The following is a 17,633-nucleotide window of genomic DNA, read 5'->3' on the forward strand; positions in this document are numbered from 1 at the left end:
AGCGCCATTCCGAATATGCTAGAGCTTCGTTGTGGATTTTCCCTTCATTGTCATGTTTGAAGTAAGGGAGAAGCGTGAGGAAAATCTCGATAATCTCAAGGTGTTGCTAGTTGACTGTCAGTTTAGTGTTTGAAGCTGAGGGAGGTCATGCTCACAGCGGCAGCGGAATAGAGGGGGGTTTTGGCTTTCTCATTCGGCCATGGGTCCTCGAATACGGTGATGGGTGTCGACATGATGCAGTTGGTTATACGCCAAAGTCGGGAAGGGCTTGAATGATGATCTAGAGCACAAGGTGACAAAGCCTCATCTTTAAATCCTCTTCGTTCAAACTGAAAGCATGGCCCGAAATACTGGTCTCGGGAGCGGTGCGCCAAGCCGTTTGATGTCTTTGAAGCGTTGCCGATTCCGCGCCTCTTCAAGTTGGGTGAGCCTGACGGATGCACCCGCTAAGCCCGCATTCAACTGGTCGCACGCGTGGTCATTGACAAGCTGCGGTCAGAGGATTGGGTTTAGCGTCCAAGACCCTGCTGGCATGGTGGCATGCACAACGCCCGAGTACAGCGGTTCAATCTATTCGCCCCTTGCATGACCTGCCCTGAACAAGGCACGAGGCAGATTTGTCCGCCCTGTTTTCATTTCCCCAGGTAGGATTTCTGCCCCGAATGGTCTCTGTCAACAACGTCTGCGCCCCAACGTCAAGTGCGAGGCATTTTCAGCCGGGTGGATCATCGCCTAAAATGCCTCTTGACCATTCTAATCTTATTCAAGGACTATGATTGCCCTTCTTGAAATACACTGCCGACATGAGCTTATGATTTGCAGCCCGCGTCCCGAGGAGTCGGGGCAAGTGCCCATTCTGTCACCGACTACCACCCGCCCTGGTGATGGCAGCCTAGGCGCCTAAAATCTGCCGATTCCCCAGCCAATATTCGTATTGAACAAGCGAAAATTAGGAATGCGCCAAAAGCCGAATTTGAGAATCAATCTCACTAGGCGCTCGGGCTCGTCTGCCAAGCAGGCTGGCGTGGTCTGTGTCAGCTTTAAAATGACTTAATTGAACACAATGGTTGAACAGCTCAAAACACTGAAGATAAACTCCCAAGCCATCAATGATCCAAAGTGTGAGATCAACAATGGTTTCCCGGTCAAAACACACATCACCCTCTAAGCCTGGAAGGCTTGCTTGAAAGTTGAGACGATTGACTTCACTGAACTATTTGTGCATCCACAATTTGGGGAAGAGAGAGAGAGACTTTACTTGCTGCGCTTGCCGAGTTAATATTTGTCGACGTTGCACGTCATAATAGTAAGCCATTGTGATTATTGTGGCGTTTGAGACTACAAAGCTTAATGGCGTGTCGTGACCGCTTCGTATGGTAATTTCTAAACAGAACTGCGTCACATAGAACACAGTAGCAGACTAGGGAATCCTCCCAATTCAAGAAAGATGCGTCTAATTTGATGGAGAGACGGTTGTGGTAGTGTATAGCCTTGAAATTTTGGGCAAACCGCACCATTGCTCACATAGAAACCTACACCTTGTCGCAAAAGTTCTCCATGTCATTGTAACTATTCTACTTATTGCTAGTAGGTTACAGATGAGTAAATAATCAAGAAAGCTTCAGAGTGCCTTCGCCTAGCACATTCGCAAAGGCGACATTCTACATGGATGTTTGAATAAATAAATGTTCAAACGGTATAATCCTAACCACCCCAACCAATCCATTCTCGGTTTTTGGAAATCTCTCAAACTGTGAGACCCGTCGACCCGAAGTTTCAATATCCGATATAATGCTACGAATATAATTCCACATTGTGCTCGGCACCACCGCAACAAGCTGGTTATCGCCCTCGACCAGGTATGGCGTAATATCGGCGACAGGGTCGGTATAGTCGAGAGGCGGGAGTCGGATCTCATTGATGTAAACTGTAATTGCGTCCAGTACTGGTGGGAAGCTGATGTATGCTCCCAGCGAGGTAACATTTTCACTGGGTGAGACCGGCGGCCAGCTGAAATTCGTGTAGTAATATCCAACGCCCGAAGTGTTTGTAGCGGCAAGGATGCCTGTCCAAGAGATCAGACGGTCAAGTTGATGTGTTGTGTTCTTTTTGACGGCAGTGATGTATGCGTCATTCAGATTATCCGGTGCCTCCCAGTGTTCCAGGACTAGCTCCCATGATTCCAGCGCAAATGAAGCCGGAGCTTGGCTGTCATGATAGACCTGAGATCCTGTTGACAAGGTAATTATTGTCGGATCCGAGGATGCAGCAACGTGTAGTATAATTGCATCTTCCTCCGCAGTGTAACCTAGAACATGTGGTGGCAAATCCGATAAGTGGATATCGGGTGTTTGCATGTCTTCTGTAGGAGTATGGCAAAAAGCAATGATCTTTGTTTGATTTCCCGCAAGGTTGATTGGTATGGTCGTTGCGGAGCCGTTGACCTTGTAGTTCAAAACCGGTTCCCGGGCTCCTGTCCAAGCATCAAAGAAGTAAGGAGTGCCGATTGACTGAACGATTAGTTCACCAGATGCCGGACTGGTGTCACCAAAGATGTAAGCGTATTCTATGCCTTCTGATGCATCCTCTCGCCATGTGGTGTACCATGTGCCATTTGTCTGGACGCCTACTCTTGGGTTGATGCCCAGTGAGTCGAGCTTGGCGGCAATTTCGCCCTCGGCTACACGATACACATTGTCGCTACTCAGAAATTCCATCATGATGGCATTCCAAGACTCATTGTCGGCAGCGGTCTTGTTTTGAGTAGCGTATTGTCCAGGGACACGGCCCGCTAGTATGATTGGCAATCCGGCTTTCGCGAATTCCGTTATCTGTAACAAGGACGTGTCAGTCAGATTTTGAGATCCAAGCACTACCAGTGCCTGAAACCTTGCGCCATCCGGCGCAAGCACATTTCCATTAACACGGGCCTGCAGCAGAGCGAAGTTGTCGGGCGACAAGTACGTGTATGACCACCCTGCTCAAGGTTGTCAGCGTTCTCATTATGCCTGAAAACGAGCTGGGAACATACCTCCAGCAATAAGGTCATCGAAGGTGTATATCGTCCCCATGTTGGGATCAGTTACAGTTTGCTTGTTGTAAAAAGCGACATCTGTTCTCGGGACCCCTGTCTGTTGAACGTGTTGAATTCTCGCCATGTAGTCCAAGGCGTCGTGAAGCCCGTTGTCCCAGTCTGGGCGTTTTTTCGAGTATAATTCCGATACATAGTACGCGAAGGCAGTATACCCTGGCCATGTTGTCTGAGCATAGTTACCGGAATACGCCTGGCCGTGGATGACGAATTGGTTCACGCCGCCTGAGACTGCGCGATTCATGGCAAATAACAGCTCGGGGATGGAAAGGCTGTATGCCCGACCAAATACAGCGCCGAGTTCATTGGAGATGACGGTTTTTCCAGCCAAGTTTGCTGGGCCCGAAAACTGTCGGTAACCGTCAACATTATCGTGCCATTGGAGACTTTCGCATTCCGGGGCGTCCAAGTAGGGAATCGATGCTTCCATATCCATGGGCATGTTGTAGGATGGCTGAGCAGACAGCTCGAGTCCCAGAGTTTGGAGCCATTGTGAAAGAGTAGTCAAGTACTCCTGGTACCCCGCAGCTAAAGTCGCTCGATAGTCGTTAATGTATCCCTCCCCTTGGTCCAGGGTATCTATGGTACACCGAGTACTTCCGGGTGAATCATTCTGGAGGTTGATGTTGTTGTTCCCGAACATGATGAGGGGAAGATAGAGCCGAACATCATAGCCGAACATCTCTTCGAATCTTTGAGGTAGACTTGTTGTCCAAGAAATGTTGGATCGTATCTCCATACTGTCTTCCCACCCTAGCATCCATGCAAATTAGTTAAAGTTTTAGCATAGTTCAATATTGAGGGGCGAAATACCATAGTGGCCAACTTTCTTAAGAAGATCTCTGACGCTGTCGGTCAATATGTATTGCTCCCAGAACCTTTGTACCTTCTGAGCACCTTTGGCGCTAAAATGGTCTACAACGTAGGATCCACTGTCCCAAATTGTTTGAGATCCATTAGAAGCAAAGTGGACGTTTTTGTTCCCCGATAGCTTCTGAAAGAAGAAAAACAACCCGTAGTCAAATTCATCCGGCGAGGTAGCTGTCAAGTTCATGCTTAACCTGCCACTTTCAGAAACCATGGAAGTCAAATCTGTGAGAGAACCATTCTTCAACACGAGGTCCTCGTAAGTGACTGTGGTCGCACCGGTGGGTCCCGTCACATTGTAAGAGACGTTTGCACTGGATACAATAACAGCGGAGATGGCGGCAACAAGCTCCCCTTGTGTCCAACCTGGAATTATCTGATCAAACACACCTCCGCCTGGGAGTGTTTGGGTGATTGAAACCTGCAGCAAGATATTAACGACGTGATTGTCATTTCCCACGATGAACATTCATATGGGTCACTCACCAAGTCCCATTGTAGACCATCATCATCCTTGTGAGCTGGGATACCTTGGCCCTGATTCGGGCCTAGTGAGAAATCCATGACCATACCAGCTTCCTCGTGAGCCTCTAAGGCTGAGATGAATTGTTGGAGATAGGATGGAGTTCCGAAGCCATGGTAAGACCAGTCAACTCCCAAAGGAGGCGGTCCGAGTTCGCCTCCATAGTTGTAGAATGGCACAAACTCTACTCCTCCAGCTCCAATGCTTCCAGCTGATAGAATGTCGGATTTAACTGTTGCAGTGTCAACACTGGCGTCTGGAAGCCAGTACCTGAACCTGGGACGTTGGCTGGAAGGTGGATCAAGAAAGTCGTGCGCATTCTGGGTGGATGGGGGCCGTGGGCTTGCTTGACAAACACAGAAGACCAAGTTTGAAACAGTAGCAAACCTGAAGAGAGGTTTCATTTTGCAAAGATATAGCTAGTTTAAACCCGTGAAAGTGACTGGAAGAATTTTGATTGGTCCCGTCCTCAGATGTGGTAAGCGTCGACGGACGCCTCGATGATTATGACGAGACAGCAGGTAATATATAAAGGGCTCAACCGCTACAGAATTTGGCACCGAAAGCACACATACAAATTTTCGAGGCCGCTAGGATATTAATTATGGGTGTTTGCCGTATTGACGTGGTCAGTCTACCATCTTGGGTTGCTTCGCCTCGTAATTACACTTAACTAAGACCATCATGCAGCTGGCAATGACGAATGGTGATAGGGGTTATACTCGTATACTCCAAGTTGGACACGCGGATGTATCGCACTACGTCATCAAATCGAAGTAGTTTGAGGAGACTTCAAGCTCAATTGCTGGATTTTAGTCTCAGTACCTAGTTCTTGGGTCTGTTTAGTGATCGTGTTACTGCCATTACCGATACACGGGACAATCAGCCGAATACGCGTATCGCACATATTTCACCCACCGTATTGTGCTACATGAGAAGTAGAGACTAATGCATTATACAGCTTTCAACGCCCAGCACATATAAATAAACCACTCGATACAAATCCGTGAGCTAATCCTAAAGCGATACTTCCTTCTATCTACTTCGCTATCAACACCGACGAGGGAAAGTAGATCAAAGACGACGAATAGCTACTCTCTTTCCTGCATGCCAACTAGTGATCTCCACAACTCTAATACATGATACAGTGACATGGGCATTGGAAGTTGCACCAATTGTTTTCATTTACTTCACTTACCAAAACAATAACTGGTCCGACTTGGGTGTTCTGTTCCAGGCAGCAATTTTCCAATGCCCACGTCGCAGAGAGAACAAATATAACGTCAGTATAGCCAGGTGCTATCGCAGAAGAGCATGATATGCAAAGCACACTCCACGGATCTTCATGTAGCCGACAACAGTACATAAAATGCTGTGTGAATATCTTCGACTCATGATCGTCTTGTTTATTCACAAATTTCCACTTAACGCCAATTTGTACCTTTGAAACAGGCTTCTTCTGTCATTTCCATGTTAACAGGTTCGCCAAACAGCTATTTTCTCCTTTAGATGGGAAAGAGGGACAGTTTTAATTCTCACGGCGGTCTTGAATTCACATTTGGGACGGTGAATAAGCATGTGAATACCATCTTGAACAGCCCAACATCTTGGCGCTTGCATCATTGGCGTGCCACACAACAGTGTCTAGCACAGGCTAAAGTAAAATTCTATTGGAACCGGGGAAACATTAATCATGATAATCCCCTCGTGAGAATTTTACCAAAGAAAATTTGCCCCAACCGGTTTGAAGGGGAGTTTGCAGGTATTCGGTGAGAATGTGAAAAGCAAAACTGCAGCGTAGCCAACGGTAGGAAAATTGCCCGAGTTGCTGATGAGGAAGACCGACATTGAAACTGATAGTTTCTCCATTCTACATGCATGTTAGAGGAGTACAGAATTTTAAAATATTCTCTTGTGTCGGCGTTGTCGTCACCCACTGTTGGAAGACATGGTATATTATACAATTATTTCGCATGACTAGGTAACGAATGCGACGGATACGTAACGTTGGTTGAAGTGATTAAGGAGACATTGAAAAATGACCAAGTATCTAGATACAAGCTGTCTGAGCCCATTGCAGCCTTGATACTTGTTGTAGGCTCAATGAATATCAAGTCCACAGCGGAAACGGCACCACAGCAAGGGCGCCGACGTACAGCAAAAAATTAGACGAAAGAAGGAAATAGAGAATTGCTAAATATTTTTTTTTAAGCCCTTGTGGAAAGAGCAACTTAAAAGAAGAAAAGATTGGCGATGGAACAGCTACTCCTCGCGACATTCTGCCCTGATGCTCACCAGCCTGGCTAGGGATTGCCATGGAGTTAGTTAAAGCCTTAACGTAAATAAGAAAAGGTGCACCTGTATCCCTTGTTGAGTACAGGCATATTGGCTTTGATCAACTACAAGACAATCCCTCCAAATTGCCGAGCAGTGGTGTAGAAGTGTGGCGGCAGTCACAAAGTTATCTGTGTATCTCAATTTAACATGCTCACAATAAGAGCCAACACATCTGCATCTGAACCCATAGAGTAACGTACTCTAGGGGAAGTCAAGTTTCAAGTAAAGCGCTACATCACCACGTGAGCATGATTGAGCCTGTTCCGATTGAGTGGGAACTGGCACAGCGGCTAGTGATAGTGGTTGTCGGTAGCAGCGTCGCGTCGGCCGGTAAGGAATTACACTAGGATATAGCCGATCGCCGGACCGGAGGTGAACAATGGCCCCGCCATCTTCTGTTGGATTGGATCAAGCTCAAGTTGAACCCGGGGAAAACCATTCTGTTGGAGAACATACCGCGTTCGCAGGGGTATAAGGATTAAAATAAAACGTTGACCTAGACGTCTCGCCACATCCCGACCCTTAAGCCCCCTCCTCCGATGCAGTATATTATTTCCCTAGGAACAACGCGTCCTTGGCACTGCTTGGCTACATAGTGTAGTATCCATATGTGCAGGAAACGGGTCAAAGTGGACAGTTGGCTGACGCCACATGGGAGTCTAGGCCCACAGGTTCAAACTACGTGGTTTTGACGGGCAAGTGGGTGAAAAAAGAAACCGCCGCTTTTGTTACTGGCCGCTTCGACAACAAAACCATCCACCCCTATCAGCAGCTGCAGGATTTTATCTTTGAAACCCGCAACCAGGAGTGCTTTGAATGCTTCAGAATACCTAGACAGAGTTTCTAGATTCAAAACGGATGTTTTTGGCGTTGAAGAGGTAATTGAAGTTGTGCTGTTTGGGGGAGCTGTAAGTGTAAAAGCGGAGCATTCCTTGTTCAACCGAGAAACGGGAAACCGTCGACAACAGTCAGACTGTTGGGTGGATGACTCGGATCCATGCAATGGATGAGTGAATTGCTCTACCTCGACCACATGAGGAACTGCCTTGTGGGTCCTGCGTTAGTCAACAAGCCTGTAAGTGCAACAGCCAGGTGCCCATCACAACTGACTTCAGCAACGAGGAGCGTCTCTGCACCGAAGTCGTCGTCATGGCTGGGCGCTTTACAGACGATCAGCGGACGATCCCTGAACAAGGAGACACATCGAGGATATGGACAACTGCGTGATTTCGACTGAAGCCGAAATAACCTGCATTTCACGAATCCATCAGATCAGCATCAGGTCGCGTAATAAAAGAGTCCCTTGGGTATTTCAAGACAGGTGCGGTCTCAGAATAAGTAGGCGCCGCTGTCTTGCTATTATACAACCAACGCTTGGGCTACGAAACTGCCACCAGGAGTTGGCCAATTTTAACGCAAATTTGTTATGTGACTCTTCCCACCCTGCATGTGGTTGTTCATTTCGCCAAAAGCTTGGATCTGCAGGGGTTGAAACCTGTGAAAGGACGATTGCAGAGTGTCATCGCTGCAGCCAAGAATAAGCATTTGGTTACAGGTAAAACCACAGGGCCGAAATAACCTTCTGGAAGGTGCTGAGGCCTCAATGACCCAAAAGAGCAGTTGAGCGGTCGGGTTCCTGGGCTAGATTGCAGATCAATATATGGATCCCCTTGCAGGTTTCATTGGTGTGGACACAGATGCCTACCTTGTCCACACGCACGTTTTGTCCGTTAATGATGTCGACCAAACTTCCAGTCAGGCTTTGGGATGCAGACCATTGCACTTGTGGCGGACACGAGACTCCTGAGGGCCTGTATCTTCAGCAATGATGGTCCGCTGTTGGATATTCTGTAGTCATCCAACGGAAGCGCGGGAGTGTCCCGGTCGGTGAGGGCTCGGCTTAACTTAGGGAAGTTGGGGTCCCGTGATCCACTAATTGAGCCGGCTCATATCCGAGGACTGGTCGCTACCCACCACCTCGGTCCAAATCGCGATGGACCGAAAGCCCATTTGGAAGGTCGGCGGTTGCCCGAGATGTCTCGGCTCCCAAGGCGTTATCAACAACTTGTCTTCGGAGGTGGGAATAGGATCAGCAGTGCATGTTCGCTAGTCCAATGCCAATGGAACCAAACTGTGCGGTGCAGCCTAGATGCAGCCACTTCATGCAGTTCCGGTATTTATCGCGGTAACTTAATGCATTCCCGCGTGGGAGCCGCTACCCGGTTGACCACGTTGAAGCTTCCGAACAACATTCTGCATTCCAAGATTGGGGATAGTTGTAACGGGAGTGATCATCCCGATGCACTCCCACCTTCCACAAACATGATCATGGCCAAGGTCCTACACCAGTTTCCTTGTATGATGCACGCAACGTGGACGGTGGGCAATATATCACGTAACTCCTTTTCATGGTTGGGAAAACCCAATGACGAAAGTCGCAGTTCAATAGCGACCAATTATCTAGCGCTATGGGCGTTTGTTTGACCCGGGTTTTTATCGTCAAGATATGAAGCTGGTAAAAGCGACCCGATAAAAGATTGAGTGTGGAGAGATTTGCTTCGCACGAGTGTGTCGGCTACATGCAAATCCTACTACAAGTTGCGCTGTAATTGTGTGCGGGTGTCATAAAGTTAAATCCAGTACACTAGATAAGTTGGCAAACTGTCTACTGTTGAAATCGCTACGGATATGCGAGAGCAAGTGCGCTGTAGTCTGATGGCCAATACGAGATGACGAAAATTGAAACCCTGGTCGGTTGCCTCAATGTCGCAATCGAGAGTTTTTCTGCATTTGACGATTTCTTGGCCGGGCGCAGCGTCTCACATGGCATGAGAATTTTATTGTGAAATTTTTTTGAATGCTTGGTAGAAATTCTGACCTTGCGGTAGCTCCGGGACGAGTTGTGTCATGGCCCGGTTGCCACCGGGAACAAACTGAATCCGGAAGGTCGACAACTTCCGCATGGGTCTTGATGTAAGGGCCGATGATAAATCCGTAAACAGGCTGACAATGCCTGAATGGGACCCCCTGCCGAGTCGTCGGAAATTTTCGCGAAGAAAGAACGGGAACTAGTTGCGCGAGTTAAAGGTAAAATTTTGAGTCTTTCGTACTGGCCTCTCTTCGGATAGAACCCGTTTAGAAGGTGGGAGGAATCCAACTGAATCTCGCTTCGCAGATACGGTATAGGCGAATTCAGTAGGTAGCATTGAAATATTGTGATGGAAAATGCGACCTACCTTGTTTGTGCCGGGAGGGCGGCTTATCCCTGCTGTCTAGTTCAAGAAGAAAACAGCATAATGCTTTTTAGACACCGGATGATTCAAGCATAACATTCACTCAAGAACAAACGAAAACCAAACAATAAAGGGGGGGTCTGAGGGGAAGGCTGTGTGCAGGTAGCATTAACCTGGTACTATTGGCACCCAAAACACGCAGAGGACCTGAGATGAACGATAACATGAAAAGTTGGAACTAGACTTCACGACATCGGAACTCGACCGAGCCTCTCGGGGCCCTAATCCTCCATTGTCGGGAGCAGCAGTTTGTCCGTGAGGTGGGCTCTCTCCTAGGACCGGGCCAGAATCACCATCCAGACATCTGGGACTCGCTTCCAGGCGTCACAATCCCTAGCGTCACCACCCGCGCGCTTACCCAAGCCCCGTCGCCCAGTTGGGCTGTCATGTGGTGGCCACATGCGCAGAACGACGTAGCCCATTGCTTGGCTTAATCATTATTCAGCTAGAACAGCGAGTTATTAAGCTGCCAAATCTCCTGTCAGGACGAGTCAGTTTCCGATTCCATCCCTGCGTTCAACTTCCAGGGGTGAATTGGGGGGCGCACGCACCGAAAAAAACGGAAACTAGCTCCATCCCGACGGAATCCATCAATTTGATACGTCAGTTCAAGGATCGAGGACGGCACTCAATGGCCCACGACACCAGATCTGATAACGGTCTTCTCCCCGGATCAGGGAGGCTTTGCAGCACCATTAGCCTTGGCAGCGGGTCGACATCGTCTATCTGAGTTTGAACCATTGCTGCTGCCCCCGTGCAATTCCTCCGCCACTGTGTGTTGACAGGCCAGTCAAGGATCCGATTTTGGGCCTGGTTTGCCCCGCCAGCGAGTTAAATGGGACTACCGAGGACCACCCGACTTGTCCGAAAAAATCAAGGACGCCCGTCCGCCAAGTCTGACCTTCCTTGCATGCAGTTATCCTTCTACGTAGGGGGTTCATGCGAGAACGAGTCTCCAGTCTCTGTCATCTCAACGTTAGACGGGGCCGCCGTCCCCAGTGTGCGGGCTTCTCCTAGTGTGGTGCTCAGCGACACCCATGGCTCACGTCATGGGGCTCGTTGATACCTTCGGTAGCAAATCCTTGGCCATCTCAGTGAACCGAATGCGGACATGAGCAAGGAGGCTCAGGTGGAATACCAAGGACTTTGTCAAGTATAGGGGAGAGGGGTTTTGACGTGTTCCCTCTCCATGATAAATAGACAGCATCTCCTGCCGATCTCGAAAGCCAGCTCAAAGCACAGGTGCTAACCGTCCAACACTCACTACCATTCGCTCTTTATCCGACAACATGCGCGCTGCTCTCATCTCCGCCCTGGCCACCGGCGCCATCGCCGCTCGCCCGTTCCTCAACGAGCCCGACACCGGCATTGATGGCGTCCTTGGTGACCTCGCCGTTGGCTCTCTGCCCGAGCTGAGCCAGATGGTCGGCCTCCCCGACTTCGAGTTCGCTGCCCGCAACTACCTTCCCCTCCAGAACTACACCTACTACCGCAACGGTGCTGCCGGCGAGTGGTCGTACCGCAACAACCTCGAGGTTTTCAGCCGCTACCGCCTTCGCCCCCGCGTCATGGTTGACATCACCAACATCGAGTCCACCCTCAAGTAAGTCCGAGCTTCTAGAACGTCTTCAGACGAACTGTTCCCCGGAACGTCGTGTGATGCATGTTTCTTGGCTGCAGTGCAACCCGCTGACTCGCGCAGCACCACTATCCTGGGACACAACTTTTCTGCCCCCTTCTTCATCAGCCCCGCTGCTCGCGCTGGCTACGGTCACCCCGATGCGGAGCTCAACCTGATGAAGGGCGCCGCCGCTGGCAACATTCTGTACATGCCCGCCCTGTACGCCTCCAAGACCATCGAGCAGATCGCCGAGGTTAAGGCCGAGGGTCAGGTCTCCTTCCAGCAGGTGTACCTTGACTCCAACGACACCGCCACCCAGGTCCTGTTCGACCGCATCAAGGCCTCCGGCTCCAACGGTATCGTCTACACCGTTGACTCCGCCGCCGATGGCAACCGTCACCGTGCCGCCCGTTTCGGTGTCGGCTCCGCTGACTCCTCGTACTCCCTGATCACCTGGAACGAGTACCACAAGCTCGCCAACATGACCGACCTGCCCATCATCATCAAGGGTATTATGAGCGTCGAGGATGCCGAGGCTGCCGTCGAGAACAACGTTCCCGCTATCATCCTCTCCAACCACGGTGGTCGCCAGCTCGACGGTGCTCCCTCCTCCCTCGAGGTTGCTCTTGAGATCTACGAGAAGGACCCCGAGATCTTCCAGAAGATCGAGATCTACGCCGACGGTGGTATCCGCTACGGCGCTGACGCCCTCAAGCTCCTTGCCCTTGGCTGCAAGGCTGTTGGCCTCGGCCGTCCTTTCATGTACGCCAACGTCTTCGGCCAGGAGGGTGTCGAGAAGGCCATCGAGCTCCTCAAGCACGAGATTGCCATCGACGCCGGCAACCTTGGTGTTCCTGACCTGAAGAAGATTGACGCCAGCTACGTAAGTGACGCCACTCGCGAACCTACCTCTTGTTTCACATTCTAACATGCTCTGCAGGTCAAGTGGACTCCTAACAACTGGTACTCTTAAATGGGTCGTCCGTGTTCCTGAGATATTGAGGGGCCTTCACAGCGGATTTGCACGACATTTGAAAAAAGATACCACGTTTGTGCTGTACATACCCTTCTCTTTCTAGCTGTATCTAGCCTTTGACCGCGAATTGATACCCCTCAATCAAATATTTGCTACACCAGTGTTTATGACCACTACCAAACCGTTGAAGCTTCACTATGATTGACTCGGCCAAGTGTCGTTTCGGGGTAAAACTATGCCGTGGTGTATATGCATGCCTTGAGCCCATTGTTCACAGTATTCTTGTCGCTCGTGTCTTCTTCGTTTGTTCCTTAGATAAAAGAACGGAACCGATTAAAGGAAGCGTGTTCCGACTAATACATGTATTCGTCAACACGGGCGAATTACACCGCTCCGCTGCCGTCCCACGTCGCCACTGTCTACCTGTCCGGCTCTTCCGGCATCAGGCTGTATACAACCTCATTAGTCTAGGAGGTCTCGAGAACCCGCTGCTGTTGAACTTAATTGTTACCGCGCAATATCCACCGGCTCCCGCCGGCGCTCTCACAATCAAATAGACCACTTGCAAACTTTATCCCCAGAATATTCTATATTTCCTCCGAGCCTCTTTTACGCTAATCTACGAATAGCTAGCACCACCCACCACATACATACAGATGTAAGAGTATTCCCAAGTTGTAGCTCCCAACTGGCGTTGAATATTACCTTCCCTGCTGCTACTACCAAATTACTATGCAATTTCCACCGGCTCCCGCCTGCACTCTCACAATCAAATAGCCCACTTGCAAACTTTAACACCAGAATATTTTATACTTCCTCTAAACCACTTTTACACTAATCTACAACAGCTAGCACCACCCACTACATACACATACAGATGTAAGAGTATTCCCAAGTTGTAGCTCCCAACTGGCGTTGAATATTACCTTCCCCGCTGCTACTACCAAATTACCACGCAATATCCACCGGCTCCCGCCGGCGCTCTCACAATCAGATAGACCACTTGCAAACTTTAACACCAGAATATTTTATACTTCCTCTGAACCACTTTTGGCGCTAATCTACGACAGCTAGCACCGCCCACTACATACACACATACAGATGAAAGAGTATTCCCGAGTTGTGGCTCCCAACTGGCGTTGAATAATACCTTCCCCGCTGCTACTACCAAATAGGCGGTCCAATTTTAAACACAAACTATAGGCCAATGAAATCTCAAGTCTCTTAGTGCAAGTGAGACCGAAGGTCAGCTTTAATTCTCCAAGCCACGTTACAGACGCCTTCGTAGAGACATCAAGTTTAGTGGAAACTCAAAATCGGAATGACAACGAAACTGTTTCAAGTAACAAGCGAAAGTAAGTTCAAGCAATTACGGTTTCCACCAATGAAAACGGGCAAAATCGGAATAGCAACGAAGCTATTTCAAGTAGCAAGCGAAAGTAAGTTCAAGAAACTTAGCGTTCTAAGCCAAAGTTCATCAAGTTGAGCAATAATAGAAGATATACTCACGGATTCTCGAGTATAAGTAAGGGCGATATCTCCTGTTTATTGTCTGAAAGTACTCTTGTAGTACTTCAACCTTACTGAAAGATTTCCTTCAAGAATTTACCTTTATCATCATGCAATTCTCTGTTCTGGCTCTCACCCTGGTTGTTATGCCATTCGCCATGGGCGAGCCAATTCCGACCAAAGTGGGCGATAATGCCGAACCGGCGATGGTAGTTCGCAATGTTCTCATGAATCCACGGCAAAATCTTCCTTCATGCTGCTCCAATGGTTTCCGGGGAAATTGCGATTGCGGCAGTTGTCCAATTCTTCAATGCGCGGTACGTTATGCACATCTTTGCACATGTCTGGTCAACCGAGTTCATCTCTATTCTCAGCTCGATGGTTTTAGATACAATTACTGACAACTTTTCGTCAAACAGTATGGTGGGAGGGGCTGCCGCTGTTAAGATGCTAGCCTAGTCAGTCAGAGACCATCAACAAGGCACATTGGAACTCCGACTGTCTCATCAATGAGGGAATTGGGATGGACAAAACACAGATTCCCACCGCGGATATAGTAGAGTTCTGTTGCGGGAGAGGACCGACGGGCTTGTTGGACCAATCAAAAACAGGATTCAATACTTTAGGACAGAGTATAGTCAAAGTAAAATAAACCAAGTCGACTGGTGAGCATATCCAAAAATGCCTTATCTTTCATATCAACGCTGGAAGTGTTATATGATGGCGAAGTTCTAAACTTCATATATGAGGTAGTAGGAAGCGTGAGAGAATTCTAAGAGACAAGACGGATAGACAGACATAGCCGGTATTTTAACCCGTCGAAATCAATAGGTTGGTTGGTAAAAGGCTTCTCCTTTATGTCGCGACATTCCACGTCTAGCTCAGTTGAGATATTATTGACTTCTTCGGCTCAAAAAAAAGTTTTCTAAAGTTTCTAAATTTGTTTGAAGAGCTACCTTCCATTTTTATGATTGTGCTTATCTTCACAAGGATTCTCGAGTCTGAAGTTTCCCCATTCTCAAAGTCTATCTGTTGGTATCACAGGATAACCGTACGAGTGGTAAAGCGACGTAAATCGAAGAGCAAAACTGGTACTGTATTCTTGTGTGTAGAAGATTCAAAAGAAAGATAGGCAGCGGAAACAGCAGCTGTGAAGATATCGCCGTTGAAAGCCTGGAGGCAGAATCTCCGGGCCCGACTGCTGCGTCTTCCCGCGGCCTGACCGCCTGCTCCTATTCTGGTTGAGTAGTCCAACATTGCCTAAGAATCCATGCACATTCACTTCTAGGACTGTGAGATTAGGGCTGTGAGGTTATCAAGGGAGAAAGCTCCAGCACTTCACCAGTGGGTTGCATCAAGCTGACGCAGCAGCGCTTCCCTGAACCCCATCGATCTGCTCCGGCCTACGGGCGTACACAATATGCCTGCACGTGTCATCAGCACTCGTTGAGTCTTTTCCAAACCAAAATGCGCAGCTGTACTTACATATAGTAAAATGGTGTGTTCTTTGGGTTTCTCAGTGCAGATCTCATCTCGGAAAGCGTGAGTTGCACCTCCTCATATGTGAAGCCCATTACTTCCTTTAGCAGAAATAGCCCGAAACCTTCGAGTGATTGCTCGATGAATTCTAGGTTGCAGATTCCTAGTTTTTTAAGCTCTGGCTTAGCTGGCCATGACCCGATAGGAATGGTCCACTTCCGCTCGACAACTTCAGTATAGCCAGCGCTAATAAGGCCCTTTGCAAGCCTCCGTTGACTTGCATTTCCATGAGGCTTTCCCATTTGGTTTGCAGCTGTCTCCAAATATGTATACCATCTTCGGAAGATATGATCATCATCTAGCACCAGCGTCTGGGACCGTGCTTCAGGTTCGAACTCCACGATTTCAATCCAGCCTCCAGGCTTTGTATGAGCAAACGCTTGCTCAAACAACTTTGGCAGATCTGCAATACAGGCCTCAAGGTTGCGAGCATGGATGAAGTCAAAATGGTCTTCAGGAAACGTCCACTCTTTTTCAAAGTCGTCGATTTGGAATTTGCAGTTCGGAGGTACCCAAGAAGGCTGAATTGGAGAAATATCAATGCCAATGACCTCGGCGGAAGGAAATTTGTCGGCAAAATCGCTTTGAAAATGAATATTAGTTTTGTGATTACCACTTCCCTACGTAATAATTATGGACAACTTACATGGCCCAGATTCCAGTGCCGGTACCAAGGTCCAGTGCAGCCTGTGCTACTGGTAAGCAAGCCGTCTCCGATTGATCGCAGTTTTCGAGAAGCTTTACCTGTGGTGTCTCTCCAATTGGTGCCAAGAACAGCTTGTTGTCCAAAAACTCTGTAATCCAAAAATGACTGTGTTGGCAGTTCTAGTTAGCGGTCCTTTGGAAACAAAGGAAGATAAAACCAAAGACGAAAATGGCCGAGCCTTTTACAAAGGAAAAGTAAACAGATCCTCATGAATAAACTTACTTGAAGTCTAGGGCATCGTTTTGCTTCTCGTCATTCGGCCCCCAGTATTCAGTTTTCTGGGTGTAAGTCCGACCATGAATTTCCCGGTATTCCTTAACACTCTCACTTAGTGAGGCTGTAGAGGTTGAAAGAATACTAAACAAGATCAAAGTTAGTAACTCATTCACCATCGCATTTGCACTGGACAGAAGAGCCAACCTCTCAGTATCGGTGTGGTCGTCAATGGTACCATCTTCGATCGCAGGATCCTGGGAATAATGTCAGCATGCCTACCAATACATTGGGATGGAGATGTTAAAACTTTGCGGTCTTGGAGAGTTACGTACCACAGGAATAGCAGTAGCTGTAGGGTCCATAATGATGATTCTAGGTAAGTTTACCGAAATCTAGGTTGTGCTACTATTGCGCATATATAGTGAGGAATTGATCTGGCAGTTTGCCAATTTCGTCTGGACAAAGAGGGGGAAACTAGAAGAAAAAGACAAACAAAACTTTTTGCGAATTATTGGGAAAAACCCCCTTCTTCTTGTATTGGGCCGTTTATGTTGTTGGTTCTTCAAACTGCACAACCTGCATAATGCAGACCGGGGACCTGGGCGTCCAGGCAAAGAACCCGCACCCCCGGACCAATAGAATATCACTTTTCCGCATGGCCACGAAGTCATTGCCATTTTAGCAAATTTATGGTCCGTTTCGTACCCACAGAAAGGCAACAAGGTGGGAATGATGTACGACGTTATGGGTGACCGAGGAAGAGAACCTTCCTTCGACTGAGTGAAGGTGCATGGTTAAGAAAAGATGCCTGTCGGAGACTGCTTCAAAGGTGAAAGACCCCGCCCACACCTGCCCCTCGTCGTCCATGCAAGCCGAATACCAGCCACGTTGTTCTTTTGGTTGACATTTATTAACAGCCCGCCTACTCACGTATGGCCAGGGGGTTTCAGATTTC

General features: G+C 48.5%; 3 protein-coding genes across 3 annotated transcripts; 1 reads left to right on the plus strand and 2 right to left on the minus strand.

Moving 5' to 3' along the window:
* Nucleotides 1-1,661: 1,661 nt before the first annotated feature.
* On the minus strand, nucleotides 1,662-3,773 carry EsH8_IV_001216 (uncharacterized protein; the record flags this gene model as incomplete). Its single annotated transcript, XM_083266106.1, has 2 exons — nucleotides 1,662-2,977; nucleotides 3,032-3,773. 2 exons carry the CDS (start codon nucleotides 3,771-3,773, stop codon nucleotides 1,662-1,664), a joined length of 2,058 nt encoding a protein of 685 aa, XP_083125001.1.
* Nucleotides 3,774-11,400: 7,627 nt separating this feature from the next.
* On the plus strand, nucleotides 11,401-12,705 carry EsH8_IV_001217 (uncharacterized protein; the record flags this gene model as incomplete). The annotated part of the gene is made up of 3 exons (XM_083266107.1): nucleotides 11,401-11,714; nucleotides 11,814-12,615; nucleotides 12,673-12,705. 3 exons carry the CDS (start codon nucleotides 11,401-11,403, stop codon nucleotides 12,703-12,705), a joined length of 1,149 nt encoding a protein of 382 aa, XP_083125002.1.
* A 2,866-nt stretch (nucleotides 12,706-15,571) lies between these two features.
* On the minus strand, nucleotides 15,572-17,040 carry EsH8_IV_001218 (class I SAM-dependent methyltransferase; the record flags this gene model as incomplete). The annotated part of the gene is made up of 7 exons (XM_083266108.1): nucleotides 15,572-15,641; nucleotides 15,703-16,338; nucleotides 16,403-16,443; nucleotides 16,501-16,567; nucleotides 16,685-16,819; nucleotides 16,883-16,932; nucleotides 17,011-17,040. The coding sequence occupies 7 exons, from the start codon at nucleotides 17,038-17,040 to the stop codon at nucleotides 15,572-15,574; spliced, it is 1,029 nt and encodes a 342-aa protein (XP_083125003.1).
* Between the last annotated feature and the right edge of the window lie 593 nt (nucleotides 17,041-17,633).

Source organism: Colletotrichum jinshuiense, chromosome 4 (genome assembly GCF_051148585.1).
Source record: "Colletotrichum jinshuiense chromosome 4, complete sequence".
Lineage (NCBI taxonomy): Eukaryota > Fungi > Ascomycota > Sordariomycetes > Glomerellales > Glomerellaceae > Colletotrichum > Colletotrichum jinshuiense.